Here is a 27522-nt window from a genome sequence, read left to right on the forward strand (position 1 = left end):
GAATCAAAACACACTTAAGCAAGAAATCCAAGTTCCAGAAATGGATCCTAAGTCCATGGAGCTTGTGACGCAACTCTGAAAGGATGCAGAGGAACCCTCTAAGGGTCCCTCTAAGGACATTCAGGCAGTTGTACAAACGGGGATGTAAAACTACAAGAGCCTTTAGACCCGAGGCACCGCCCTGCATGTTCTAGTTGAATGGGAGGCAGCCGTGTGCCTCCCACCCAGGTTTCTCCTGTTCCTCTCACTTCTGAACCTTTATTCCAGCCAAGCCGCGTCTTGTTTAGTTCCAGAAGATGCTCACAGGTTCCTGCACGTCACTGTGGCTAAGCCAACTGTCGAGGGACAAGAACTCCCACACGCAGGGCCAGTGTAGTCTTCCTCTTTTCACCTCTGAGACTATAAATGGCCCTCCTCCCTTGACCTCGGTCCTGTCCTGCAATGGTCAGCACCGTGCAGGACGCTCCCCGCCCATTCTTGCTTGTCTCGCTGAACCGTTGGTTTATTTTGAGGGAGGTTTAAACGTGAGCATTCTTTCCTGCCGTGGACGGCCTAATGCCTGTTTCAGTAAAATGAAATGAAAAGGCAACATGGAGCTCACAAATTTTCCAAAGGTCAAGATCCAAGATTCTTCCTTTCTAGAACAAGAATGGTCCAGGCCACGGGCATTCAGAGTGAACCCATGTGAAACGAAGGTCAGTGGTGAGTGGAGATGATTGGATCACTTTTATGAAGCTTTTCCCTGAAAGATAAACCTTAAAATTATGTAAGCTGTGTTTTGTGATGGAAATGTAGCCATCCAGCAGCCATGGGTGCCCTGTTCATACCTCCGTGGACGCCAGAGAAGAGCACACAACTGCGTATTTCTTAGGAAGCAGAGGCCAGTCTCACTTGACGCCTAGAAACTTGACGCTCATCAGATCTGAGCATAGCCAGAGCCGGCCCTGCTGCCCGCTGTCTGTCACGTGAAAGGAAGTCCTGGTCCCTGTGCGGTGTCAACCCTCTCCCATCTCTTCCCTGCCTTCAGCAGGTGAGCTGCTGGGGCAGTGAAGGACTGGTCACAGGACAGCTCACCAACACCTCCACACACCCACACACACCCCTTTTACCCTGCAGCCATCTCAGCAGCATCCCGGTAAGCACATGGGCCCTGCATCCCTCTGCAACTGTGGGAAGGCACAAAGAGAAGCTGTGTCTTCACCAAGGGGCTGGCTGCTCTGGACATCCCCAACATGCCCCTGCTCACCTCAGTCTGGCAAAACACGGATTTACAGTGAGTCTCATAAGTGCTTCACAAATAATGCACTTCACAGAAAGTCCCCGGAGCCTAGGGCACTGAGGGTTCATGCCACACTACTACTGAGTGGCGGCCAAGTTGGGAATCTGCATGAATTCCAGGGAATTTAGAGAGAAAATGACACAAAAGTGTTCTGTTTTCAGATGATAAATGTGTTTACAAAAAGATGCCCTTCACGTGTTGCATGTACACCTTTTTGACAATCATGTACAGCTTACTCCCAGGACCTTCTCTAGGACCCTCTTCAGTGCCCCTTTAACCTCCTCATTCCTCAGAGTGTAAATCAGAGGGTTGAGCACGGGCGTCACCACTGTGTAGAACAGGGAGACAAACTTGCCCTGGTCCTTGGATCGGCTCCGGGCCGGCTGCAGGTACATGAAGATGATGGTCCCATAGAAGATGGTGACCACCAGCAGGTGGGAGGAGCAGGTCCCAAAGGCCTTCCGCCTGCCAGCAGCCGACCTGATCCTCAGCACGGCCTGGGCGATGTGGCCATAGGACACCAGGATGAGCGACAGGGGCAGCACCAGGAACAGGACGCTGGCCACAAAGAGCTCAGCCTCGTTGAAGGTGGTGTCCACACAGGCCAGCTTGATGAGCACGGGGACCTCACAGATAAAGTGGTCCACGCGGCGATGCCCACAGAAGGGCAGGCGCAGGGTGAGGGTGGACTGTACTAGGGTGGTGGTCAGTCCACTGAGCCATGCGGCAGCCGCCAGGGAGTGACAGAGGCGGGGGTGCATCAAGACAGTGTAATGGAGGGGACGGCACACGGCAACATATCGATCGTAGGACATGACAGCCAGGAGGACACACTCGGTGGACCCCAGTGCGAGGGAGACGCAGAGCTGAGCCACGAATCCGCCATAGGAGATGGTTTTGAAGGGATCCCACAAGTTGACCAGGAGCTGGGGCACGACACTGCTGCTGAAGCTGAGGTCCAGGAGGGACAGGTGGGAGAGGAAGAAGTACATGGGTGTGTGCAGTCGGGGCTCCAAGCGGGAAACCAGGATGATGGCAGAGTTCCCCAAGGTGGTGAGCAGGTACAAGGCCAAGATGGTCACAAATAGAACCCTCTGCAGCCGAGGGTGGTCCGAGAATCCCACCAGGATGAAGCCTGCTGGGCCGCTCTCGTTGACACCCCTTTGCATCCACATCCCCACAGGTGCCGAGGCACAGCTGGGAAAGACGGCAGGCCCCACCAGGTCCCTGTGCCTGCCACCTCCGAGGAGGGCGCTCATGGGCGGCTCCCTTGAAGCAGGCAGCAGGTGGCTGGGCTCTGTGTCCTGGTGTCTGCCTCTGATGGTGTGGGGTGGACTGTCCAGGTCTTGCCATCCAAAGCAGAGCAGAGGGCAACTCGAAGGTTTTACAAGTCTGGAATAAACTAGATCACCTTTCCAACTTATCTAAGCCTACTCCTGTTCGTCACTGTCTTCCTGGTTACAGAAAGGTAGAGACTGAGATATTCCAACTAAAGACAGAACCTCAGGTCTTACTTTAGCACTTTTCAAATAAGGGGAATAAAGTCTGTTTTTCGTCATGTCCAAGTCTAGACACTAGTTATTCAGGTTTACGTGGGTGAGAGATGCTGGGTTTGATTTCACTAAGTAAAAGCCAGCTCCTGAGACTTGGGTGACCTGGCAAAGACACCGTCTGGGGTGGTGGAAGCTCTCTCCTGGCCTCACGCCACTCCCCGCCTCCTGCTTCCCTCAGTCCTTGCTTCTTGGTCGTGTGTTCTCACATTTTGTAGCCTCCCTTTTGAGACCAGGTGCCTCTGGCCCCCACACTAGTTTTCCTGGGGACATGTCATCTCTGTGATTTTGACTCCCTTCTTTGGGGACCTTCGTACTGTAGGCACTGGCTCAGGGCACAGGTGCAGAACGACATTCCTATCACCAGAAGCAGCTAGGAGGAGGACGCTGCTGACCACGGCCAGTCCTTCCTGCAGGCCACAGCTACCAGAAGGACTCCTCTTAGCAGAGAAGTCGGAGCTCAGTGGTGGAGCACTGCCCAGCATGCATGAGGCTTCTGTCCCCAGTGCGGCAAAATCAGAAACAGAGAAAAGAATTCTTTACTGGTATGTACGCCTGAACCTTTGTTCTTATGAAATCTTTGGCAAAGGAGAGTTTTGGTTTTTAATGCTTTTTTAAATTTTATCTTGTTGCCTTCAACAAGGGGCATGTGGCTCTTCAGAATTGTTTGTGAAATTCACAGAGCCAGGGGGAGCCACACACAACAAGAGTGCCCAGCAGAGGGATGGCTGAAAAGTCACCCCTACCCCGCAGTGTGCATCTCTAGCCTTCCCAAGCGAGTTCACTGCGGTGTGGTCAACTGGTGTGAGGGTCACGTGACTCTCAAGGGAGGAGGGCACAAAGGCCCCGCCCCTGGTAGAAGAGGCCCTGCTGCTCCAGTCATACCTCAGAGACACTGTGACTGTGCCACCCACCTGAGCTGCACTAACCCTGTGCATGTCAGCAGGGCTCCACAGCATGACAGCTGGGCAACAGGGAAACCCCGGGCATCAGGCAACAGGACCCCCTTCTGGCTGCTGCACCACAATCTGACCATCACAACATGGAAATGCCCACAGCCTCCTTATTGTCTGATCCTGCTCCCCCCACCTCCCCGCCCGAGGAAGTGCACGCACTGCATGGGCTGTGGTGAAAGGGGTGTTGGGCCCTAATAAAAGTCCACTCATAGGCAGCACCGGAGTGTGGACCGTGTTCTCTCTAGCTTGTGTTCATAAAACCAGATCACTAAAAAAAAAGTTTCATGCCCAAATTTGAAGAGAGTATTAAAATATATAATTCAAAAGAAACCTATCCAACAGCCAGAGTATTCGCAGTTTGGGACTCCTGCTCAACAAAGTAAGATAATTAAGAAAAAATTATTGGAAAACTATCAGAAAAGAATTCTTGGATAAAAACATCTAAAATTAAAAATTTACAAAAGCCAACATAAATTATGGTTTGTGAAATTCCTAATAAAATATGGGGTTGGGTATCCAATAGCACATTAGAAATGATAACACAGAATTAGCAATTGCAGTAGTAATTTTGAGGATGTTTCAGGAACAGTTTTAGGCTCCTGCCTCAGACGGAGGCTGGCATACAAGACCAACAGCGTACTGGTAACACTCTGTGCTTTGGTTGCAAAGCTAAGAAACCTGGGCTGCAACACGTCATCATTACATTCCTTACAGTAAACTTCATGGCCCTGGTATAAAAACAGACCCGTAGGCCAGAAGACCCAGAGCCCAGCCACTTAGACCCCATGAGATGTGGAAAGTGACAAACCCAACATAGTAAGGCCTGGGGAAACGGAGGGAAAGGAAGCCACTCACTGGGGACATCCATCCTCTCCAGTACATCTCCCAGGGACAAGATGAGCCCTGGGGAGGACAGAGCCTTCCAGGACTAGACCACAGTCCCTAGGAAGAAGCCCAACTATCTACCCTTCCACACATAAGTCCTTCTCAGTGACAGTACAGTGAGGCCCCAGGGGGAGGAGATAATACTGGCCTTTGATGCCAGACCCTCCATCTGGGCCACTGACCGCTGACCCCAGACCCTCCATGAGACACGCTCTGGCATTAATTAAGTCACCTATATAAGCCCAGTCCCCTTCTTTATTCAGTGGCTCATTTTCCATCAGGAGAGTGGGTCCATCAGGACCATGAATAAAGAACCATAAATAAAGTGGGTCCATTAGAACCATTTCTGAATAAAGGCTTTTGGCTGATGTGTGAAGTTTTTGTTCGTCCAGGTCTTTTTCTGCGCTAACAAATACTGTCAACCTATCCTTGACAAAGTGCCCAAACATGCCCTGGAGAAAAGACAGCCCCTGTGCCCACTGGTGCTGGGGATCTGGTTACCCAGGTGTAGAAGGATGGGACTCGACCTTACCTCCCATCCTGCACTTTGATCCTGAAAATGGATCAAAGACCTGGGAATCAGACCAGAAGCTAGAAACTCCTAGGAGAAAATGTAGGGTCAGCTCTCAGCTTGGAGGCAACGGCTTTGTCAGTAGGACCCCCAAGCTCGGGAACTTGGGATAGCCTTGGGTTACAAAGCCTCTTCCCATCAGACCATTATTAGTGAAGAGAGAGCACCCAGGGGAAAGTCTTGGCTAGCTGCTCTTCTGACAAAGGATGGATCTCTAGGATATACAAAGAGCTTAAAGTAGAAAGTTTTAATGAAATGAAATTTTGAAATTCAAAAGAAACACTTTGGGAGTCAAAGCTCGGTGTCCCTAACATACAGAGAGGTCTTGGAAAGGACTGCCTCACCTTGCTGAGCCCGGTGAATCCTGCAGTCAACTGCCCCTCCTCCAGTGCAGGCAGTCTCTGCCAAGGTCCAACAGGTTCCCCACCAGCCTCCATGGGGGCCACCTCCCTGAACTTCTGCCTCTCCTTCTGCTCGACCTGCTCTCCCTGGACCTCACACACACGCAGCCTGGGCCAGACACCATTGGGCACAGACCTTCTAAACTGGCAGCTAGAAGGACCTATTTGCCCTGGAGGAGTTCACAGAGTCTGGGCAGTCCACGGAGGGTGTCCTCCGGAACTCTTCTGGAAGATGCAGTTCTCTGAATCCCATGGCTGATTATTTCCCACCCTCAGAAATGACAAGGTGATGACAAGGTGGGGGTGGGGTCTGTCCTGAAACCTTGCCAGCATCGCTGTCCTGCCTGACTGGAACACACCACGGACAGCCCTCACTGAAGGGCTAGATGAGCCAGCTCCTCACACCACCCCTGCTCCTGGCCCCTCCAGCTGCTCAGACGGGCCCTTCCTGACACTCAGGCTGCAGTGACATGACCATCGTCCCTCTCAGCTCTCACCACCAAAGAGGCCATGTGAGTCAACACCAGACACAAGCTCCCATACCCTACCTGGTTCAGAGGTTGGTCTTGTTCTTGCCGAGCACCCTGCACATCACTGCGGCTGCAGGGCGGGTACCGGGTGCAGGCCACACGGAGCTCGCAGATTCTCTTGAGATGCCAACCCTGCCCTGAGCCATTCACCCATCACTCTTCTCTGTTTGACTCTTTTCACTTCCAGAATCCAACAACAGAACATAAATATGAAGGCTTCTTCAAAGAAAAGAAATCCTGAACACAGCTGTCTCTTCCAAGCCAAAGAGAGAGAACTCTAGGCCAAAGGCTAACTAACTAGTTTTGCCTTTAACCAGAAAGCTCTTCAACTGAACTCAATGCCTTTTCCCTCAGAGAGCAATTCTGGGCTGCAGCGTGAGGGGGCATGGGATGGGGAAATGACAGGAGGGGGCAAAGCAAGCCTTTTAATTGTCTTGAAGGTGATCAGCACAGGGAGGGGGAGCAGGGGTGACACCATCATTCCTGAGGAGGAGCATTGGGAAACAGTTCACTGCTTGCATCTGCTAAATCACACCTGGCCACTGTGATTGGCCCTGGCTGCCAACCTCTGGCTCAGGAGCAACCGCTCTGGCAGTGTCTCCAGCCACCTGCAAGGAGTGGGTATAAACAGACCTTCCCAGGTGGTGCCCGGGGCATGGGAACTGCTAGAGAGGACAGAGTGGAAAGCAGACCAGGTGTTCCCAGAAGGCAGCAGCGAGCGTGCCCTCCAGGGAGCCAGGCTCCAGTGCTGGCCCCTGGAGACCATGTTGGGACTGAGGCCTTCTCCCAGGAGTCCAGGAGTCGGACCCCCAGGTGGAGCATGGCCCCTAGTTAGGAGTAAGAGGTGTTGCTCTGGCTAGAAGCTGCTTCTCAGGCTGACTCTCTGCAGTAGCTCAGAGAGGGGCCACTGCTGAGCTGCAGGAAGAGGCTTCTTCCAAGAAAGATGAAGAGTGGGGTCGGGGGGGACATCAGGAGAAAGTGAGCAGCAGAGTGGCAGCCTCAGGGAGGCACAGCTCACTTGGGAGAGAGGAGGAGCACCTGTTAACACAGCATGGGTCCCTGGAAGGCTTAGACAATCACTATCTTTCTTCTACAGAAACTCAAACAAAGCTGGGCATGGCAGTGCACCTGCAATCCCAGCCTAAGGGGGCTGAGGCAGGATTGCCAGTTCAAGGCCAGCCTCAGCAGACCCTGTTGAAAGAAAAGAAAAGAAAGGAAGGAAGGAAGGAAGGAAGGAAGGAAGGAAGGAAGGAAGGAAGGAAGGAAGGAAGGAAGGAAGGGAAAAAGAAAAGAGAGGGCTGGGGACGAACTCCGTGGTACGACACTGCCAAGTGTGCGCAAGGCACACCAACACAGTCCAAACCAGAGACTCCAGGTCACAGTCCTGGAAAAATACCCTCAGTCATGGTCTCTGCCATCACTTAGGGGACTGTGTGAGACACCAGCAAACTGGGCATCTCCCAAGGCTCACACACAGCCGTGGAACACCACGAAGGGGTCCTCGGGGAGATGGCCACGCGGGCAAATCCCCCAGGAATCGGCCCATGGCTGCAGGCAGCTATGACTGAGGTCGGGCACAACAACATGGGGGGCTGTGGCACTGCGCACCCTCCAGGGCCAACTGCCCCTGCACAGGGCTGTGCTAAGGAATCCACACCCCTGTCCCTAGTCCTTCATCTACTCTGATGACACTTCAGCTGGCTCAGAGAAGCAAATGTTTCCTGGAACACCCGGTGCTGCCCCTTAGCACCTAGGATTATTATGGTGTCAGGGAAAATGTGAATTTAACTTAAAGCTTTTAAATAGCTATGAATTTTTGCTTTATTATATTCAGAACAGGAGCACCTGCTTTCCCTTGAATAACCACTGACCTGAACCCCTCGTCAGAGAGGTCCAAGATCTCCATCCTGCCAAGTCCTTGACAATTAAAAGTTACATTCTGGGAACTAAGACTTTGGACACATGTGGCAGGCAGAGAGCACCAGAGTGGGAGACTCTTATTATGCCCCGAAGGTGGAACCTGGTCTGAGACCCACAGGTGTCCCACGTAGCTCGAGGATCACATGAAAGTCAGCGTCATTTGAGAACGAGTTTGCCCCAGTTTTTAACAACATGGATTTTTTTAGTGTAAACATATTAGAATTTTATAGGAACTGTGGGAACTGCAAGCACTCTAGAAATATGGTTATTCCCAAGGTACCAAAGGCACAGAGCAGCCAGCAGGTGTCCGGGAGAGCCCCAAGCACGGTGGGAATGCAGCGGGGCTGCTCAGGACAAATCCAGGTGTGGTCACATGCTGCTCCCGAGGAGTCCAGAAGGAGGGCAGCCCAGCCTGAGAATGGAAATGGAGAGGGAACATGGTCAGAGCCAGAGGGAAAAGGAGCCAAATGTGGGGAGCAGCTACTGCACATACCGTCTATGCTTCAGAACACGGCATGTCCAGGGTGAACTGAAATCAGTTCTTCCAGGACCAAAGACATCAGTACACATTATCTGGATAGCATAGCCCTTGTTGAGGGGTTTTAGTTCAGTTCAAAATTTCCTTCTTAAGATAAATGTTTGCACAATGTAAGAGAATTTAAAACTTCAAGTACCCTGACCCAGAATCGATGTGTGGGGCTCATGGGACAGTGGACAATGTCGATGTCACACACTTGAAAGGGAGTGAGTGCAGTATGACCAGAAGGCAGGGAACTCGGCAGAGGTTGACTCATGAAGGCTCACCTGCCGGCAGTGGACTTGACCAAATAACAGAAGAAACCAAGAGATTGAACAGTTAAAAACAGCCTCTGTCTTTTTAATCTCAACCAGGGATGCTGAGGACCGTGCTGACCATGTCTGAAAACTCCAAGAAGAGAGTCCACATAGTTGATGCTCTTCTTGTAATAGGGACCTGGCTCCTGTCTCCTGGCACCCACCTTAACGCCAGCCACTGGCTGCGCATGCCTGGCTGAGCGCCCTGTGAACACGTGAAGCACAGGGACTCTGGATGACGGGCAGTTCCACAGCACCCGGGGGAGCCTACTGACTATGGCCACTGCCCTTCACAGGCACCGAGGCCCGGACATCTGCAGACTCATGAACAACCTGATCTTGCTCTTCTCCAGATGCAGCTGAGGAGTGACTCCCCGAGACCTGTGTCCACCCTGAAGTTGTTCACTCACACCATCCTGCTCAGGATGAAAGACTGGCTGACGGTGTCTTTCCCTGAATGAGCAGGTTTGCTATCTCAGCTCAGGTTTTCAAAGCTTCTCTTTCATGCTATTTATTAGAATGGGCCTGCACCTGGTGTCCTGCCACCAGGATGCCACTGAAGTCACCTCCTCATCCCTTACTGCCTACAAGAACGTCTCCAGAGCATGGTGGACAATCTGGTAAGAGAACAGGCTCCAGGTATGACCCGCTTTCTGCATTTTAGTTGTGTTCCTGAACATGTCACTGCATGAGGTGCCCTGGCTGGCTCAGCTGGGACCTAGAGAGGAGCAGAGCTGTCCATGGGGACGAGGTGCATGATACCAGCCCTGTGGAGGGACAAATGTGTGCCAGTGAACAGTGATTGCTGTGCCTATGGGCACTACTGCCAGCTCACATGGCCTTCGCATGCTCGAGGGCACCTTACTGTCCCCTGGAGCCTCACCTGCAAGCTGCAACAGGAAGCCCCAGACAATCAGAGCCACTTCCTGCTCCCCAAACATTGAGTATGGCTCCATTGCCCCTCCCACCACGGCTGCATGGTGTTCCCTCACTGAACCCACCTAGGCATCTCTATAAGTCCTCTAAGACTTGACCCAAAAGACAGGAAATCTTTAGAGAGATCACATTTCCAACTAGTTCTACGATATTTTATATTTATGCATTGCTAGTATCAGAGTGTCAGGAATCTAATGACTTATTTATCTTTATGCTATTAACGTCTACCACATTCTCCAAAAGCATTTGCTAAGTCAAAGTGCTTATGGAGCACCATGCTGTTTCACTGGGCAGATGTGGTGACCATGCTGTAACACATGCAGCGAGCAGCTGGACAGACATGCAAAACATGCACCCCTAGAGCTCCCTGAGCACCACGTGGAAGCCCTGCTGTTTCACAGAAGGAATGCATGCCCCACCTACCGTAGGCAGGGCAAGCTTAAAGGCTTATGCACAAAGGCACTTCTTGGACTGCTTACCAACCACGTTGAACACAGTGCTACTGCAGAGGACGGACATGACAGTGACCACGCCACAGGGCCTGAGGTCAGGTGCTTAAGACAGAAGCATAAAGACAACTAAGTGTATGTCTGCACACACTACAACAAAAACAGAAAGGGCATCTCAGCACTCACCTCATGGCTCCCATCCCATAGATGTGAATAGAGAGCTGTTTAATCCCATGTGCTGCTCCAACCACAAACACCTGAAAGACAGGTTTCCCTATGTTTAACTGCACACTCTGAAGTCGGATGAAGACAGACAGACAGATTGGATGAAACACTGGAATTTGTCTCTCACTAGACATTATTTCAGTTAATTCATCCATCAACCTCTGTTGGACGCACGCCGTGGCCAGCCCTCAAGCTGGACATAAGGGGTGTCTTAATGAGTTGGCCACTGACTCTCTATTCATTATGAGTCGTGTGCTCCATGTGAGCCAGGCAAGCACTCTACCAACAGAGCCCAGCCCAGCCAAGAATATGAAATAAGAAAGCTGTGTGTGTTGCTGTCAAGAATCTTGTCAGAGTAAAGTAAAATTAAAAACAACAACAACAACAACAAGAAACCCTTCTCAGTTGCCTGCTCGTGCTGCATGGATGGGGAGAGAGCAGCAGCACTAACCCTAGCCCAGGGACCCACAAGGTGAATAGTGAAGTATAAAGAACCTTCCCTCAGGGTGTCACAGGCCCACTCACCTAGCTTGTGAGAGGATATCATGTCCTTGGAAGTCAGTATCTATAGATAACCCCAACATGGTGGCATACGCCTATTATTTCAGCTACTGGGGAGGTGAGGAAGGAGGATCCCAAGTTCAAACCAGCCTTAGCAACTTAACAAGGCCTTGGGCAAGTTAGTGAGAGTCTGTCTCAAAGTAAAAAATAAAAAAGGGCTGGGAATGTGACATACTGGCAAAGCATCCCTGGGTGCAATCCCCAATACCAAAAACAAAAAGGGAGGTAAATGAAGACAGCATTCTGTTTTCTGTGCATCCAAGGTGTGCTGCCAAGAGGAGTGAAAGGTTTGCTATTGATGTCAGAGCATATGAACACCATGCCAGCAGAGCCAGGATCTGCCAGGGACCTGAGGGGACACTCGCGGAGGACCCTGGGCGCCAGGCTGCCCTAGAGGACACGACTTACACACCTGTCTGTCTCCACAGGGAGACGAGCAGGACTCGCTTTCCTGTGGTCACAGAGGAGGAGGCCCCAGGGTGGAGGCTGCCCGCCCAGGGAGGCTCTGAGGCAGAGTGGAGTTGGGGCCCAGGGCTGGCGTTCCAAAGTGCTCCATGCCACACACACCTCCTGGTGAAGGAAATAAGTGGGCACATGGTGGCTGGGGGATGCCACCTCTCGTCCTCTTAATCACCCTTGTCCTCTCATGTCCTCCTTGCTGCTCTGCTTCCCCTAAGCCATCTGTCCTGCTTTGAGCTGCAGCTCTGCGCTCCCGAGGCTGCATTGTTCCTGGGGTGCCCCGATATCTAACATCTGAACAGGGGCTTTGCCATGGTGCAGAGGGTGCTCAGCGTCACCAGACACCGCAGCAAGTCCTGCTTCAGGGGGAAGCTTCTGGACCCTCTGCCTTGGAGCAAGAAGGGGAGGGAGGCTGAGTGGGAAGGCACAGAAAGCTCAGCCACGGGCTCAATAATTGAGGACCACAGTGGCACTGAGAAATGGCGAGAGGGATAAAGTGCCACCATGGGAAGAGCAGCAAACCCTCTCTGCAGCTCTGGGGTCCAGGGATGTGGCCTCCTGTGGCCATTGAGAAGGCCTGCTCCAGGCTGTTTTCCAGAAGTGCAGCATGGAGGGCAGGGTGGGCTCAGGACCCAGGCAGGAAGCGCTCCTCTCCCTTGAGGGATGGACCCTGGGCGTGGAGCTGACCAGGTGCAATCCTTGAGCTCTCGGGCTATACACCTACGTGTTGCCATGGAAATATCTCCTAACTCGCCCTGAAACCTGCTGACATGTACATGAATTGTACCTAATATGCAAAAACATGAAAGTCGTATGTGTTGACGGGGAAGCTGGTGTTTTGACACATGGACACTCTGTGTGTTTAAGTCCAATTAAACGTAACTACCTCCTCAAACATCTGTCACTTATTTATGGAGAACATTCCAAACCATTCCTCCTGGGTTCCTAAATGTCCGCTGTGTCTTTGTTCTCTGGGCACCTGTGGCAGCAGCTCACCAGAACTCACCCCCATCTCCCTGCAACCTAGTGGGTGTTGACCAGCCTGCCCCACCCACCCTCCCTGCCCCTATTGCCCCCAGTAGCCACCATTCTGACCTCACAACTTACCTATTATCATTGAATGTATGGCTCACAAGGGAAGCTGCTGCTTACCATAAAGGAGTCCTGTGGTCAGAAAGCCTGGACGTAACAAGGCAGGTTCCATCCGGTTCCCTCACCTCCACCAGCCCTGAGCAGGAAGGCACCCGGGAAACACAGCCCAGATGTCTCCTTCCAGACTCTGCAGTGGCTTTTTAATCTTGAAGTCATTCTGTCCATGAAAAATGCAGCCCTGATGGCCCCTGTGCCCAAGGCACATCTGTGGCAAGTAGGGGGTTGCTCCTCTCCTGGTCCCGGAGCAGCCCTATCTCACTAGGGAGCTGGCACCCTAACTGAGGCATGGAGGCTCCACGCTCCAGAGAGCTCAGTGGCCCCTGCCCCTGGGTGCCCTGCCCCACCAGGAAATGCTCCCTAAGCACAGGACAGCCAGAGAGCTGTTTCAGTGGTCCCTGGTGTCCTCCTGGGCAGCACTCTCCAGCCCCAAGAGCTCCAGCAGCAGTGCCACAACCCAGGGGCTCACTAAGCCCTGCCAGTCTCGTGGCCAGCCTCACAGGTTCCCCAGCAGACCCAGCCCCTTCAGGTCGCCTGCCTTGGGAGACTGGCCCTGCTCCCAGGACTTGTCCTCCTGCCGCCTGGGCTCTGCTGAACCGGAATTTTGGGCATTCACTTCTGGTGCTCTACATCCCTCACATTTCAATTCCCCTGGTATCGGGACAAACCTCCTGCTATTCCTGTGCCAAACAGTCTTCTCACCCTCCTGTGTTTAGACCTCGCCCCTAAGAGTCTTGCCCAGCTGTCCATCTGAAGCAAATCCCTCTGACCATGCCTTTTATTTTAATTTCTAGCACACCTCCAGACCCGATGTCTCTCCAAATCGTGTGCACTAGAAACAGGCAGTACCTCTCCTGACCAGACCAAGGAGGCTCACACCAGTACCTGGGTGCCCAGGAAACGGCAGATATGGGAGGAGACCCTGTGAAATGAAGGCGAGAATGAAGGAGAAAGCCAAGTGAGGTCCACAGAAATGCACTGAAGGCAAATGAATGCAGCAACAAGAAACAGGGACAAGCCCAGGCCAACAGGAAATGGCCTTAAAGACTCACATTCTCAAATAGACAGTCAGCAACCATGCATGCTAAAATAGACCAAGCACACCCTCGGGATGGAAAGAGCTATTCTAAAAAGCTACTACCTAGGCAAAAAGGGCAAATGAAAGGTTCGATACAAGGGTCTACAGATTAGTGGAATAACCACCCTAAGAGGAGAAGAAATTCATAAAAATGGGAAAGATAAGAAAATTTAAAATCAGTGAATGTGGCCAAGAACATATAACCCGCAGGTGTTCCAACAGGCAACTCATTTCATGCTCCTCTTGCAGAGCAAATTTCTCTGTTGTTACGGGGGCAGCCAGGTCAGCACAAGGCTCAACAAACTCAGCCCAATAAAAGTTTCCTCCTCACCCCGTCCAGACGGAGCCTGTTAGGTAGTAGCTATCCATGAGCCAGGAAATGTAAGCAAGGTCACAAGTGTCCTTTAAATCACTTTAGGGTCTTCTTTAAACTACTTCCAAAATAGATGAGAAAGCAAAGGGTGGTAGTTAGCAGAAGGTAGAAACAGGGGAGCTAATTGGAAATCACATCAAGAGAAAAGGATTAATAGGACTAACTCTTAACAGGGCCACTGAGGCTGATGGGAAGCTAGGAATTATGGCTACAAGCATCTCCAGCTATCTGGGATTGAAGATTCCTTGAGTGGTGCAGACACATTAAGGTAACTCTGACCAGCTGCTGACCCTAGTGCCCACCTTATCATGGGATTGACTTGTAGGTGAAGCTCCCCTCCCCTAAATAGGATGGCCACCAAGTTCCAGAGAGGTACCAAGTAAAATCAAAAACCACCGACCGATGTGAAGGAGTTGAACACCTGATTGGCAAAGAGTGCAGAAGGGGGTCCCCAGCTCTCCTAGTGAACATAACAGTAGTAAAATTGGGGACAGCATCGTCTCCCTTGATGTCCTCTGCCTGGAGATATCTCTCCCTCTCTCTAGCTCTCTCTCTCTCTCTCTCCTCCCCAGGCTCTCTCTCCAACCTCAGTTTGCTTGTACTTCACTTTCACTTCTAATAAAGCTCTCTTGCATGACTTTTGGTGTCTTGACTTTAAAGTTTATTTCATCAAACACAAGAACCTGGTTTCCTGCGACGTCACATGAGCAGGGGCAGAGGAACCCCTAGGTTAGTTTTCCTGCAGGATGGGCTTCAGCCAGAGCATTGAGCATTCAGGGAGGGGCACTCCTGAGCATGAAAGGACTTGAGGGCAGCAGAGCTTGGTCACAGGGGAACACATGGCTTGGAGGGAGGCCAGGGAAGACCACACGGATGGTCTTCAACACATGCAGTTGTTGCTGCATGTTGCCTCTCCATGTTGCGCAGACCAAGCAAGCACCTCTGTGGATGTCCCAGGGAGCCAGCTGTCCCCAGCTTCTTCACCCCAACCTGCTTGGCAGATGTCACCTGGCGGGAGCGGGAGAGCAGGTTCCACCCTGCCTCTGCAGCAGGCTGACAGGAGCAGCCTTTGCAATGCTGCAATCGACCCATTCTGACCCACCTGGGTGGTGACCACATGCTAAGACCTGGATCGAGACCGAGAGCTACAGTCACTATCCCTGCGCTTCAGCCATCACATGAAGGTCTTTAGCATCCCAAGGTCTATGGTTTACCCACCCACAGTCACAGTCTAAATCAAGGACCACCATTTCTTGAGGGGACCAGAGAAATAACCCCCACCAGGCCTCTGTTCACCGCTGCGCCCAGCATGCTCTGCACTCTCCACCACAGGGGACAGAGTGACAGCTGTGAACTATCCACAGTCAGTCACTCAGCACTCATTTTTCTTGAATGACAGACCACTTAATTGAAAAGCATGTATTTATTATAAATAAGACATGAACAGCGGTTGCCTTCCCCTCGGAGGAACGCTTTGCAGGAGGCTTAAGGACTGGCTGTCATTGAGAGAAACTGGGTGACACTGGTCCAAGGGCCAAGGCCTCACCTGGGGCAGGCGAGCAGGCACAGGGGACACCCACTGTGTGAGCCTCTACAAAGTACAGACCTTCTTTTCCTCTAAAATAAGGAGAGAGTGGGGAAGTCACCAAGAGAAATAAAGAGGGTGCCGGAGTGGAAGGTCACTGGCGCATGGGATCCCAAGGGAGCAGTTACAACCCAGTTCAGGGGCTCCGTCAGCCCCAGGGAAAGAGAGCTTGCAAGGCAGGCGTGACGCTCTGGTCTTATTATTTAGCCAGACACTACTGGTATTTTTCAGCATGCAGATTGGACTCCAGATGGGACCTGGCATGGCTGTGCAGGGAAGGAGCCATGCGCTCTGAACCTCAGCACTGGTTAGTCCTCTCAGGTCCCCTCCTGATTGTTCCAATAACCCTCTCATTATGGAAAATGTCTTACCCGAGGGCTGATGTAGGTCCAGACACTTGGTTTACGCTCAATAAAATAATGTGCTGGGGGCGGGGGGCCTGAAGTAGAGCAGCTGACTAGAGGGGGCAGCCCGGCTGGAGGCCTAAACCCTGACCACCTGCAGAGTTGCTCCCTAGGCAGGCCCGCTGCCTCCCAGAGACAGCTCTCCTCCAAGGCTTGTCGCTGTCAAAGTGTAGTTCATGGACCTAGAGACAGGTTTGAGGATAGAGAGATCTACCAAGAGCATTTCTACAGCTGGCCGTCACTCACCTGTGCTGTCTCGGAGCACTGACTGTGCAAGAGTTGAGGATGTGGAGGCTGGGGAGAGAGGGTGCGCTGGACGGGGACAGGGGGAAGGTGGTTAAGCTGCAGCTGGAGAAACTAGGAGTCCAGGGTGACTGTAGATGTCAGTAGAACACTGGGCATCTCAAACAGCTGGAAGAAAGGACTTCAAAAGCTTTTACCACAAAGAATCGTCAGGTGTCTGGGGAGACAAACAAAGCACCCATGTAGGAAGCATCAACCCCCTCAGCATGTGCAATGCTTATGTTTTACCTATCAGCTAAAACAAAGTTAATTTAAAAAGAGAGACCAAGGGAGAGCCAGGGTTTACTGGTACAGAGGGCTGGTTGGAGGCCTCACAGCAAGGAGGTGGGCAGGCACTTAAGGCCCTTTGTTAAGGAAAGTTTGGGGGACTTCAGAAGAACAGAGGAAACAGTAAAGGGGTGTCGACACTTGCTGGAGTAGGTGTGGGGGTCTCCCTGCTTTCTGGCCACAACGCCCCCTCCAGGCATATAGGGGGTCTTCTCTGGATCTCCCCCTAGGAGCAGCCTGCCCTGGGGATGGAATTGATGGCCCCTCCTTTCCCCGAATTTGCTGCTTTTCTTCAGGCAAAGAACTCTGAAAAGGCTTCTTTCTTCAGCTTAAAAGAATCTCCATATCAAACTCTGGGGTTCACGTGGTTCCCCACACGACCAAAAGGAAGATGATATTCAACTGAACTAAGGCAAATTAAACTTCACCACACACTGAGATGGGTAAGGGAAGAATAATCTCCACCAGTATTACATGTAACTTTTAGCCAACAATTAAATAAGAAGATGCAGGGGATGTGCCTGCAATTCACCTCCAGGTCAGAGGACTGTCCTTTAGAAGGTCTAGAGTTCCTAGGCACACTCATACACTGTCCTTGGAGAGGCTGCTCAGCCTCCAATCACCAGTGCTCCTCCTATGTGCTGTCTCCTTGAACTTGGCTTACTCTGATCTCTGACAGTAATTATCTGCCAGCAGATGAATCTACACAATAATGGGATCCATCCAAGCCTTGGGTGAGCACCTGCTTCTTATCCTCCAAATCCATGAACATGTGCATTCCCCGCCCCACCCCACAATCTGAAGCTCCTTTAGAGTTAGTTTCACCTTTAATTTCAAATCTGTGGTCTTTTGATCATACAGCGGTCATAAATATATCCCTCATGTTTTTACAAGTGTTAGTATTTTTAGGGGCAAGGGCCCTGTGGTAGAGAGCTTGCCTAGCTTGCCAAAAGGAAAGGAGGGCCAGCATTTTTAATGTTATTATTTGTTTTCGGTTAGCAACTTTAATCAACCATTAAAATGGTATAGAATGTGTGCAATTCTATATTAATGGACTTAAAACCCAAATAAGATTGAGGTGAGCCCCAGGGCAGCAATGAAACCAGAATCCTTAGCCACAGCTGGGCAAAGAGGGTCCAGGGGAAGAGCTGTGGCCTCTGCAGTGCTGCTGCCACCAGATGGATGTGGGGACATGGGTCCAGAGTGAGCAATCAGAGTGACTCAGCAGGAGGTCTCTTATTTTTACTTATTCACTCACTTCTTGCAGTACTGGTTTAGGCAAGAGCTCTATCACTGAGCTACAACCCAGCCCCCCCACCCAGGTCTTTAGATTAGAACAAACAGCACAGCACCTTTTTGTGTTGATTGACAAAGGTGAGGGAGAAGGCCTGGAGTAGTTTCCCTGAGGCACAAGAGAGGTGTTGAGGGTAGTGGGGAAGGCAGGTGGTGGGAAACATCCTGAAGCAGGCAGGAACAGGGTGAGTTGCAGGTGCTGGCGGGCAGCAGATGGAGTGGTGGGCATGCCTGCGGGTCCTCCTGACCACCAGAATGTTTCTTAAAAACGCATGATGCTGCCAGGCGTGGTGACACACACCTGTAATCCCAGTGGTGCCAGAGGCTGAGGCAAGAGGATCGCTGGTTCAAAGCCAGCCTCTGCAATGGGCGAGGACTAAGCTACTCAGTGAGACCCTGTCTCTAAATAAAATGCAAAATAGGGCTGGGGATGTCCTCGGTGGTCTTGAGTGACTCTGAGTTCAATCCCCACTACCCACCCCAAAAATGGGAGGGGTCTCATGAACATGGAAGGGAGACCAGTGATGAAGGGGACCCTGGGAAAGGGGGAGGGAGGAGGGATGGGAAAGGAGACCAAATTGACCCAGTTGTGCCTGGTGCATGTGTGACTACATCATAGTGAGTTTCCCTTTGTGGATAATAGAGTGCACCAATTAAAAATAAATTGACAGAAGGAAGACCGACAGAGCGAGGGGAAGAAAGGAGGTAGTGTGGGGACTGAAATGGAGCACATTATGTCATGCACTTGTGAATCCATCAAAAGGAACCCCACAAGTAGGTAAAAATTAAAAAGCAATATGTTATAAAGTAATTAACAATAATCCAAATGTCTAACAGTCTTTCATCAAACCCCGGTTAGTGTGGGGAAAGAAAATTAAACAGCACTAATCATTTTAATTTTCAAAATATGATTTTTAATTTCTAAATGATGATAATTCTGAACTAATTATTATAGTTACAATTTTTTAAGAGAGAGAGGGAGAGAGAGAGAGAGAGAGAAAGAGAGAGAGAGAGAATTTTTTAATATTTTATTTTTTAGTTATCGGCGGACACAACATCTTTGTTTGTATGTGGTGCTGAGGATAGAACCCGGGCTGCACGCATGCCAGGCGAGCGCGCTACCGCTTGAGCCACATCCCCAGCCCTAGTTACAATTTTTGTAAAATTCTGAACTGATAGCAAGTCCACATTACTTCTCAAATACTGGATACTTAAAAGGTTAAAGAAAATGGTTTATGAAGGAAAAGACAGAAGAAAGACAAACAAAGACACCTTAAATTTTAAAAGTTAAAATAAAGGTAAAAAATAAGATGAAGAATTTAAGGGTAGGCACACAATGAGTGCTCATGAACCTGAGATCAGTAAGTACATCGCCTCCCACAGGGTGGATGTTTAATCCACAGAGGAATGTCATGGAGGGGCTTGAAAACACCTGCATTCAAGAAGCAGACACAGGAATGAACTAGAGGGAAAAGAGTAGGAAAGAATTGAACTAGAAAAATTCAACACAATTTCAATTTTAAAACACCAAATTGGCAAAATAGGGCAGCTTTTATTGATTTAAAGATCAAATCGACAACCATGTATTGATACACTGAAATTTCAGGTCACTAGCAAGCATCACTTATGTAAATCAAAAAATGTTAGGATTGACTGCACAAAATTGAAATGTACTATTAAGAAGAACTGGATTGACGTAGGGGATCAGCAGAGCATGTCTCTTCAACATCAGTATTTTAAGCTGAGTGCCATGGGAGGGAGCTGGTGCAGGAAGGGCCTCTGTGTCCCCTTTGCCTGGGGCAGGACACGGCCCCAGCTATGAGGGTCCTCTTGCCCCAACCACTAAGGACACCTTCCCCCTGGAGGTGGCACAGGAGGAATCTATAGAGAGAGCTGCCCGACTCTCCCTTATCTGCCAGGTATTTGCCTTCCCACAGCCTGCTGTTCCTGGAGGCCTGAAGTCTTCTCCCTTTTCCTTGTCACTTTAACAATTCACTAGTCTTATTGAAGGTGCCACGGACACTGGAGGTCTGGGTTGCCTGTTTGAGGATTACTGATCCCCTGATCTCTTCCGTGGATTATAAAACTCAGTGTAATGAACTCCATTTGTTTCCCTCACGTGAATCTAGATGTCTGCTGTAATGGGGTTTTGCAGCAGGGGAGAGAGACTGGGCTCAAATCCAGATATAAATATCGGACTGGAGAATTTAGAGCAGAGGGGCAGGGTGGTCAGTGTGGAGCGTTTCTAGGAAGAAACACCAAGATACACCGACTAAGTCAGTTCCACAGGATTCTTGCTGAAGGCAGGCTAGGGCAGCGGCCAGGCCTCCCCCGGGGGTGGAGGATGATGAGCCTGATGCAAACAGTGCCTTGCCCAGAGGGTGTCCCTGGTCGCCCGCAGCAGGTTGCTTGCTAAACTTGGACAACGCAGAGACTGGAATGGAAGCTGAGTGTCGGTCCCTTTGGGAAAGAGTTCAAAGGGGCTGAGTGCAATTTGGCCAGCAAGAAAGTCCTGATCAAGGAGAGGTGCAGCCTGAGTTTGGCACTAGTTCTACAAATCCATCTTAGGTTTCTCGGAGCAGAATATGCAAATATGAAAAAAGTTGTAATCTTTCTTGTAGAAATTTAAAGTTAACACAATTGACAAAAAAAAATGGGGAAGGAAGAGTAGTTTGGCTGGCTGCAATGCTTACTTGTCACAAATACATTTAATGTAAATATTTATATTTTGTAAAATAAAAAGTATATACATTTTCCCCCCAATTCCAAGCACAGGCTGCTTTTAAAACCCACAGAATTTCCTGGGAGAACTGCCTTGGGTTACCCCTAAGAATGCCCCTCTGGCCCACCTGCTTTAGGGCCACCTAGAGGTTCTGGGATGAAGGGACTCTCCAGCCCCACCCCACCGCTGACCTTCTCGGAGGAGAGGAGTCCTGAGATGCAGTTGAACCCAAGAGGCCAGTAACTTAATCAGCTACAGGGTGAAGCTTCTGGGAAACCGAGGCAGCACAAAGATTCTCTTCAAACCTCGATTCTTGTGATTAAGTTAATCTCAGACCCGGCACTCAGAGTAGCAGGCATGAGTTCATTACAAGGGATGGGAAAAGGGACTGTCAAGGGAGAGAGAGAGAGGGTCCTCTCAGAGAGAAGAGGGACAGTGTGCCTCTGCTCCCCTCCAGTATTGTTGGAGGATTCCCAGGGAACTTTCCAGAGAATCCAGAAAACTCCCGACTTTTGACCGACAGCAGGATGATATCAGACTTTCAAATCCCCACTGTCATGACTACTCTAGGTCACTTTGGCCCAAGCTGACTGGTTCTTTGTAAGGGTCACAAAAGTCTCCCCCTTCAGGGTGACTGTGTTGTTCTTATCAGCATTTCAAGGCCTGCATTTCCTCTGCAGATAACAGAAATGTGACATATCCTGTCCACTTAGGCCAGGCAGGGCTGCAGGGAAATTGTTTTTTGAAAGTAAAAGTATTCAGGGGTCAGCACAGTAGGCCCATTTTGTAGAATTATTCCCTTAACCTCATGTTTCCCGCCAGTCACATCTGTCTGTCCCTTATCAATGTATTTTAAGAAAATTATAAAACTATAAATTAAGGGATTTCCCAGCATTATCTACCAAACAGTAATAGAGAACACATCAGTCTGAGGATCCTGAGAACACCAGACCATCATAAACCCTCTGTGGTCACCAGAATGATGTCCTTCCCACACAAATCATCCAGGTTCCTTTGAAGAAGAATCCTGGGACCCACTCTCCAGATGGGCCAAATTTCCCCCTTGAATATGTATCCACTTTCCCAAATAAGTCTGTCTCTGACTAACAGGTGCTGAAATCCTTCTGAATCAGTTGGATGGAGAGCCTCCCTGGTCCTGAGCTGAGGTCTCCTCTGCAGGAACATTTCCCACTTTTTTTGGTGACAATGTAACCATGAACAGTGAGCAATCATCTGTTTAACAGTGATACAGTGGATCTAATGCAGAGAAGAGAATATTAAAACAGATGGTTACATTTCAGTGTAATCTGAGAATATAATTTCATGACACTACACTGTGAACAGAATTGATCTGAGATTCATCAGGATTCTAATTGGAAAAGCTGAAACCACAAAGCTTAACACAAGATCACAGGAGAACATGCTCATAACTTGGGAGCCTAAAATGGTCAGTTAGGACACAGAAAGCAAAATATTAAAATGATTCATAATTCTAACCTCATCAAAATTATAAACCCTGCTTGTCAACAGGTCCACTAACAGATGAACAGGTAAGACTTAGCATGACCAAGGACTTAGCACACGACTTCCTGGGCTTCCCTGTCCCCAACTCTGAAGTCACCCTCCTTCCAGTCCCCAGCTGCCCACCAAGCCCTACCACAGCCTCTCAATCTCACCTTCAACGCCAGGCTTATTATACATTAGGAATAAGGACAGAGACATACAGGGAGTAAATAACTTTGTCAGTTCCATAATGTGGTCTGATTTTTTACTAGACCAACAGGATGCCGGTGCTGCAGTTACTCGATTTCCATTAAGTTCTTTCAGACATCAACATCACCACCAAGAGGCACAAAACTAGTCAAAATCTGCATGCAACAAGTAGGACAGGCAGAGCGTGGCTGGAGTCCTGCGTGAGTGCTCATGGGGTGGGAAGGGGGGACCCTGTGGCTGTGGGAGACACTGTGGGCTCCAGTCTGCAACTTCTCTGGAAGGGCGGTCATCAGAGGCTAGCTCACTCCTGAGGTTCACCGGGAATGCAGGAGTTAAAACCAGCCTCTCGTAGCAGTGAGTGTGAGCAAAGCCGTAAATAAGCACAGGGACTTCCCCGTGAAGTTTTTGTTTGTTTTCATTTTTTCCTAATCTTTGAAAAGAATCCTCATCTTTACGGTTGGACTAACGAGCAACCACGTCCGAATCCTTTGTCCTTTCTCTCTGGGACACTTGCGTCCCTCCTCTGAGAAAGACCGGAGAAGACAAAAGCAGGGTCAGTCAGTGTCAGGTCGGCAGAGTCCGCCCTCGGTCTTGGGTCTGAGAGTTTATTAAGCAGACGACAGGTCCAAATGAGCAGGTACAAGTGGAGGTTCCGCGCCAGCAACTGGAGAAATGACAGGACCTGAGCTGCGAGGACCTGCCGGGGCACCGCGGTGCTGGAGGTACCACCCTGGGCGACCTCCGGCTTGGCAGGCAGAGTGTGCACGCTCCGCGCCGCCGCCGCTGCGACCAGGTGACCCCACCCAAGTCACAGGGGCGCCGCGCACAAGCCGCCCGGGCAGCGCAGAGACCCGCAGCGGACCTGGCCCCGCGGGCCTCGCTGGGGGCGGCAGCGGGCTCTAGCACGGAAGCACGAGCTCGTAGTCGTGCTCCAGGGTGCTGGCCATGGGGCTGGCAGTGGAGGTCCTCAGCAGCGCGTACTCCGTTTCCTGGGAGCCCCTGGACCGCCCCGGGCGCCGCGAGGCGCGGTCGATGTTCTCGTAGCCATCGTCGTTGGAGCTCAGCGAGAGCCGGCGCAGGGGCGGGTGGCTGATGACTGTGTAGCACACCTCCTCCGAGCCCGGTTCCTGCACCGGGAAACCACAGGCCTGGGTCACACACGCACAGTCGCCCCAGGGTTCTCACCCCGGGACCCCCAGGCCCGCTCCCAGGGGCATCGGGGACCTGCCCTAGCAGGCACCGTGCCCCAAGGCACTGCCGGGTCTGTGCCTGCCCCTCTCCAGTGATGGAGGAGGGAAGGACATTACCCTCGCAGTCACACATTGAGATGCCATGAGCAGATCATTAACCCGAGGTTTTTTTTATAAGAGAAAATTCTAATTATAAAATTAGAATTTCAACATATTTTCAATTGCATGGATAGTAAAGAAAAGAAAAAATCAGACGTTAATATATACAAATCAAACCAATGAGATGCTTGTGATGTAGTTTTTTTGTTTTGTTTTGTTTTTTTAAAGAGAGAGTGAGAGAGAGAGAGAGAGAGAGAGAGAGAGAGAGAGAGAGAGAGAAGAGAATTTTTAATATTTATTTTTTAGTTCTTGGCGGACACAACATCTTTGTTGGTATGTGGTGCTGAGGATCGAACCCGGGCCGCACGCATGCCAGGCGAGCGCGCTACCGCTTGAGCCACATCCCCAGCCCTGTGATGTAGTTTTAAAAGGAAAAACTTTGTCCACATTATTGGTTTCTATCATGTTCACAAGCATGAATGCTAATTCCTGGGTACAGAGATAGGCAGAGATGTGGACGCTACACAGAAACGGTCTATGGTGTCCAGATCGGAAGTGCAAGTCTCTCTGATTCCACCTGTTTTGTTTTAGGAGCTTTAAAAATTAAAACATTAAGTCTCAGAGAAAATTGGACTATAACAATAACTTTCTAATCTTCTAAATCAGTTAAAATTTTCAAGTTTTTATTTCCTTCCATTTGTCCATTAATTTAATTACCAATTAAATGATTTAAAATTGAAAAGATTTATCTAAGTCCACTCAGAAATTGCAAGTACTTGAATAAGATCATCTGTATTTTAACATTTATCAGAAAAATTAAATGAAACTTAATTTGGGGTTCATCCTGATGATTTTTAATTACCTGATTAGAAGTGGATAGAAATTCTTTACCTAGAGGATAAAAAAACAAAAGGAAAAGAATGTGAGACTTTTGGGCCACCACCACAGTAGCAGAAGTGTAGGTAGAGCTGGTGGAGAAACTGCAGAGCCTGGTCCCCCACACTTCTGACTCCCCTGCAAGCCCAGACTTCCCCTGAATGGCAAGATGGAGAGGCAGGCCATCCTGCATTCTATGCAACTGGCACACACCAAGTCTGCTGACCGAGATGGACATTGGTAATATAAAGTCCACAAACACCAAGGCAATGAAGTACAGAGCATAAAGAAGAAGCCACGAGGCTGTGAATGTAAGACATAAACTCTATAAGAGTACCACAGGACAAGCATGATTCTTAAAGAGGAAAAGTCATGTAAGAGATAGATAGATACACAATAGCAAGAGTAACTATTCCAAATTAAATACAAATATACCCTTCAGGTTGATTCTGTCTGTGAACCTGAAGTAATTTGTATACAAGGAAATTGAATTCAACTTGTAGTAACTTGGCATCCACTACTATCCATTTTTTTTTTTAATAAACAAGCTCCAACTAGGGAATTCAACAAATACTGAATAAAGCAACTATCCCAATTCATAAGAATAAAAGTGACTGATTCTGAAACCTACAATCTAATATGTTTGACAGCTAATCTTACCAATTACTGGGCATATTAAGCAAATTGAATAGACTCTGTTGAACAAAATAAGCTAAGAATTTCTTTTTAAATTTTTTAATTTTTTTTATATATGACAATAGAATGCATTATAATTCATATTATACATATACAGTACAATTTTTCATATATCTGGTTGTACATAAAGTAGAGTCACGTCCTTTGTGTCTTCTTACATGTACTTAGGGTAATGATGATCATCGCATTCCACCGTCTTTCCTACCCCTATGTCCCTTTCCCTCCCCTTTTCCCCTTTGCCCTATCTAGAGTTCATTTAATTCTCCCATCCCCCACCCTTTGCAGCATATTATGAATCAGCATCCTTAAATCAAAGAAATCATTCAGCATTTGTTTTCGGGATTTTCTAATTTCTCTTAGTTGCAAATGTCATTTACCTGCAAATGCCATGATTTTATTATCTTTTAAAGCTGAGTAATATTCCATTGTGTATCTATACCACATTTTTTTTGTCCATTCATCTAGTGAAGGGCATCTAGGTTGGTTCCACAGTTTAGCAATTGTGAATTGTGCTGCTATAAACATTGATGTGGCTGTGTCCCTATAGTATGCTGTTTTTAAGTCCTTTGGGTATAGATCGAGGAGTGGGTAGCTGGGTCAAATGGTGGCTCCATTCCCAGTTTTCCAAGGATTCTCCATACTGATAAGCTAAGAATTTCTAATAGCTAATTGTTCTTCACAAATAAAAAGTCATGTCCAAAGCATTGATTTCAAATAAGGAGTGCTACCTACATACGTTCATTTAATCATGTACCCTTGTCAATGTAGCCATATGTGATTGTTTAGCTAGATAAGTATGTTTCAGTTCTCTCCTGTTTTATGATCATAGGCTGAGGAAGTTACGTAGCCTATGTGCAGTTCTAGAGACAAGTCTGAATGGCATGAAGAAATCATACTATTAGGTGAAGTGTTGCTGTTGGTGCTGAAATTCTTACAATATTGAGGAACAATTGTATAACTTTCATATTCAAAGGCCACAAAGTTGGTTTTGAAGGAGTTAAGGATGCACCATCTCAAAATATGCAAAAATTATAAATTGGTTATTTTAAGCTAAATTCACGAGGAGCGATACCTGTGGAAAGGGCTGTTTGGCCTGACTTTCCCTCTGCAGCAAGCCTGACAGATTCTTTTGAAGAGGGTATCATCCTTGTGCTAGGGTGGGACAAGAGCCAAAATGACCAGAGCCTGGTAATGGGGCCACACTGAAGGAGAATAACATGCTCACAGAGGCCCTGTTCCATTCACCCTCCAAACATGCATCCAGGTAACATCCCTAGAATGTGCTACCACAGTCCAGAGCTCCATCTGTCTTGTTGTTCCTCCACAAATGCATTGCTATTTGTCTAAAAAGCACAAAACCATCTTGCTTTGGTTATTCTTCAACTCCACTTTTTGGTGAAGGTCTCTACGTGTAAAATTTGTGAGACTTCTATGCTATTCTCTTGTGTTGACTTCATATTAATTTGATTCCTAGATCCAGCCTAAGAGCCCACATAAAAACCCAGGAGGGTTGCAGGTGTAGCTCAGTGGTGGGGCACTTGTCTAGCATACATCTGGCCCTGGGTTTCATCCCCAGACCCAGGAGAGACAGAGAAGCCTCAGGAGTGGAGGGAGGGATCTGGCCCCCCACATCCCACTTGCCCAGAAAACAGGCTGATGGGGCTGCCCCACCGCCTAAGGGCTCCCTAGGAGATGCATCCAGAGCTTCCCTGTCCCTGGGTTGTGGCCTCTCCGACCCTGAAGGCCAGCAACACAAGACATCAAGGGCTGGGCCAGTTTCACCCTGCTGCTTCACTTTGCCATCTTTCCTTCCCTGTCCTCCCACCTTTTCAGGGCCCATAGTCATAGGTGCTGCCAACCAGAACCTGGATATAGAGAGTGTGCAGGAGAGTGAGCATTTCAAAGTGAACATATGAATGTAGCTGCTGAAATGGCAAAGAAGGTCTTCCTCTCTCCAAGTCCAGGAAATACACACTAATGAGTATTGCATTTCTTCTTGAAATGCAAACTGAACTTGATTTAAATAAATCCAATTATCCAAGTATGCCTTGAAAGATCTTTTCTGCAGTTCAACACAAGTGCAGCCAAGCTGCAGAAGCTGGTGTGAAGGATGCTTCAAAGGAAGAAACGCCCAAAGATTTGAGAGTCTGGGCTGAGTTCTATCACCTGGTTTGGTTTAGAGGTTCAGCAGATACCATTAACATTTAAAAATGGGACA

General features: G+C 49.3%; 2 protein-coding genes across 2 annotated transcripts; both read right to left on the reverse strand.

The window, feature by feature from the left end:
- Window positions 1–1500: 1500 nt before the first annotated feature.
- Window positions 1501–2538, reverse strand: LOC144249988 (olfactory receptor 2G2-like). Its single transcript, XM_077792257.1, has one exon. The coding sequence runs from the start codon at window positions 2536–2538 to the stop codon at window positions 1501–1503; it is 1038 nt and encodes a 345-aa protein (XP_077648383.1).
- A 20804-nt stretch (window positions 2539–23342) lies between these two features.
- Window positions 23343–27144, reverse strand: Gcsaml (germinal center associated signaling and motility like). The gene is made up of 2 exons (XM_077792297.1): window positions 27130–27144; window positions 23343–23570 (listed from the first exon to the last, which is right to left on the reverse strand). The coding sequence occupies exons 1-2, from the start codon at window positions 27142–27144 to the stop codon at window positions 23343–23345; spliced, it is 243 nt and encodes an 80-aa protein (XP_077648423.1).
- Between the last annotated feature and the right edge of the window lie 378 nt (window positions 27145–27522).

The sequence above is a fragment of the Urocitellus parryii genome, chromosome 1 (genome assembly GCF_045843805.1).
Source record: "Urocitellus parryii isolate mUroPar1 chromosome 1, mUroPar1.hap1, whole genome shotgun sequence".
NCBI classification, from domain to species: domain Eukaryota; kingdom Metazoa; phylum Chordata; class Mammalia; order Rodentia; family Sciuridae; genus Urocitellus; species Urocitellus parryii.

What these genes read in the sequence shown, in the direction of transcription:
- LOC144249988 (XM_077792257.1), bottom strand. Translation starts at nt 2,538, where the DNA reads ATGAGCGCCCTCCTCGGAGGTGGCAGGCACAGGGACCTGGTGGGGCCT.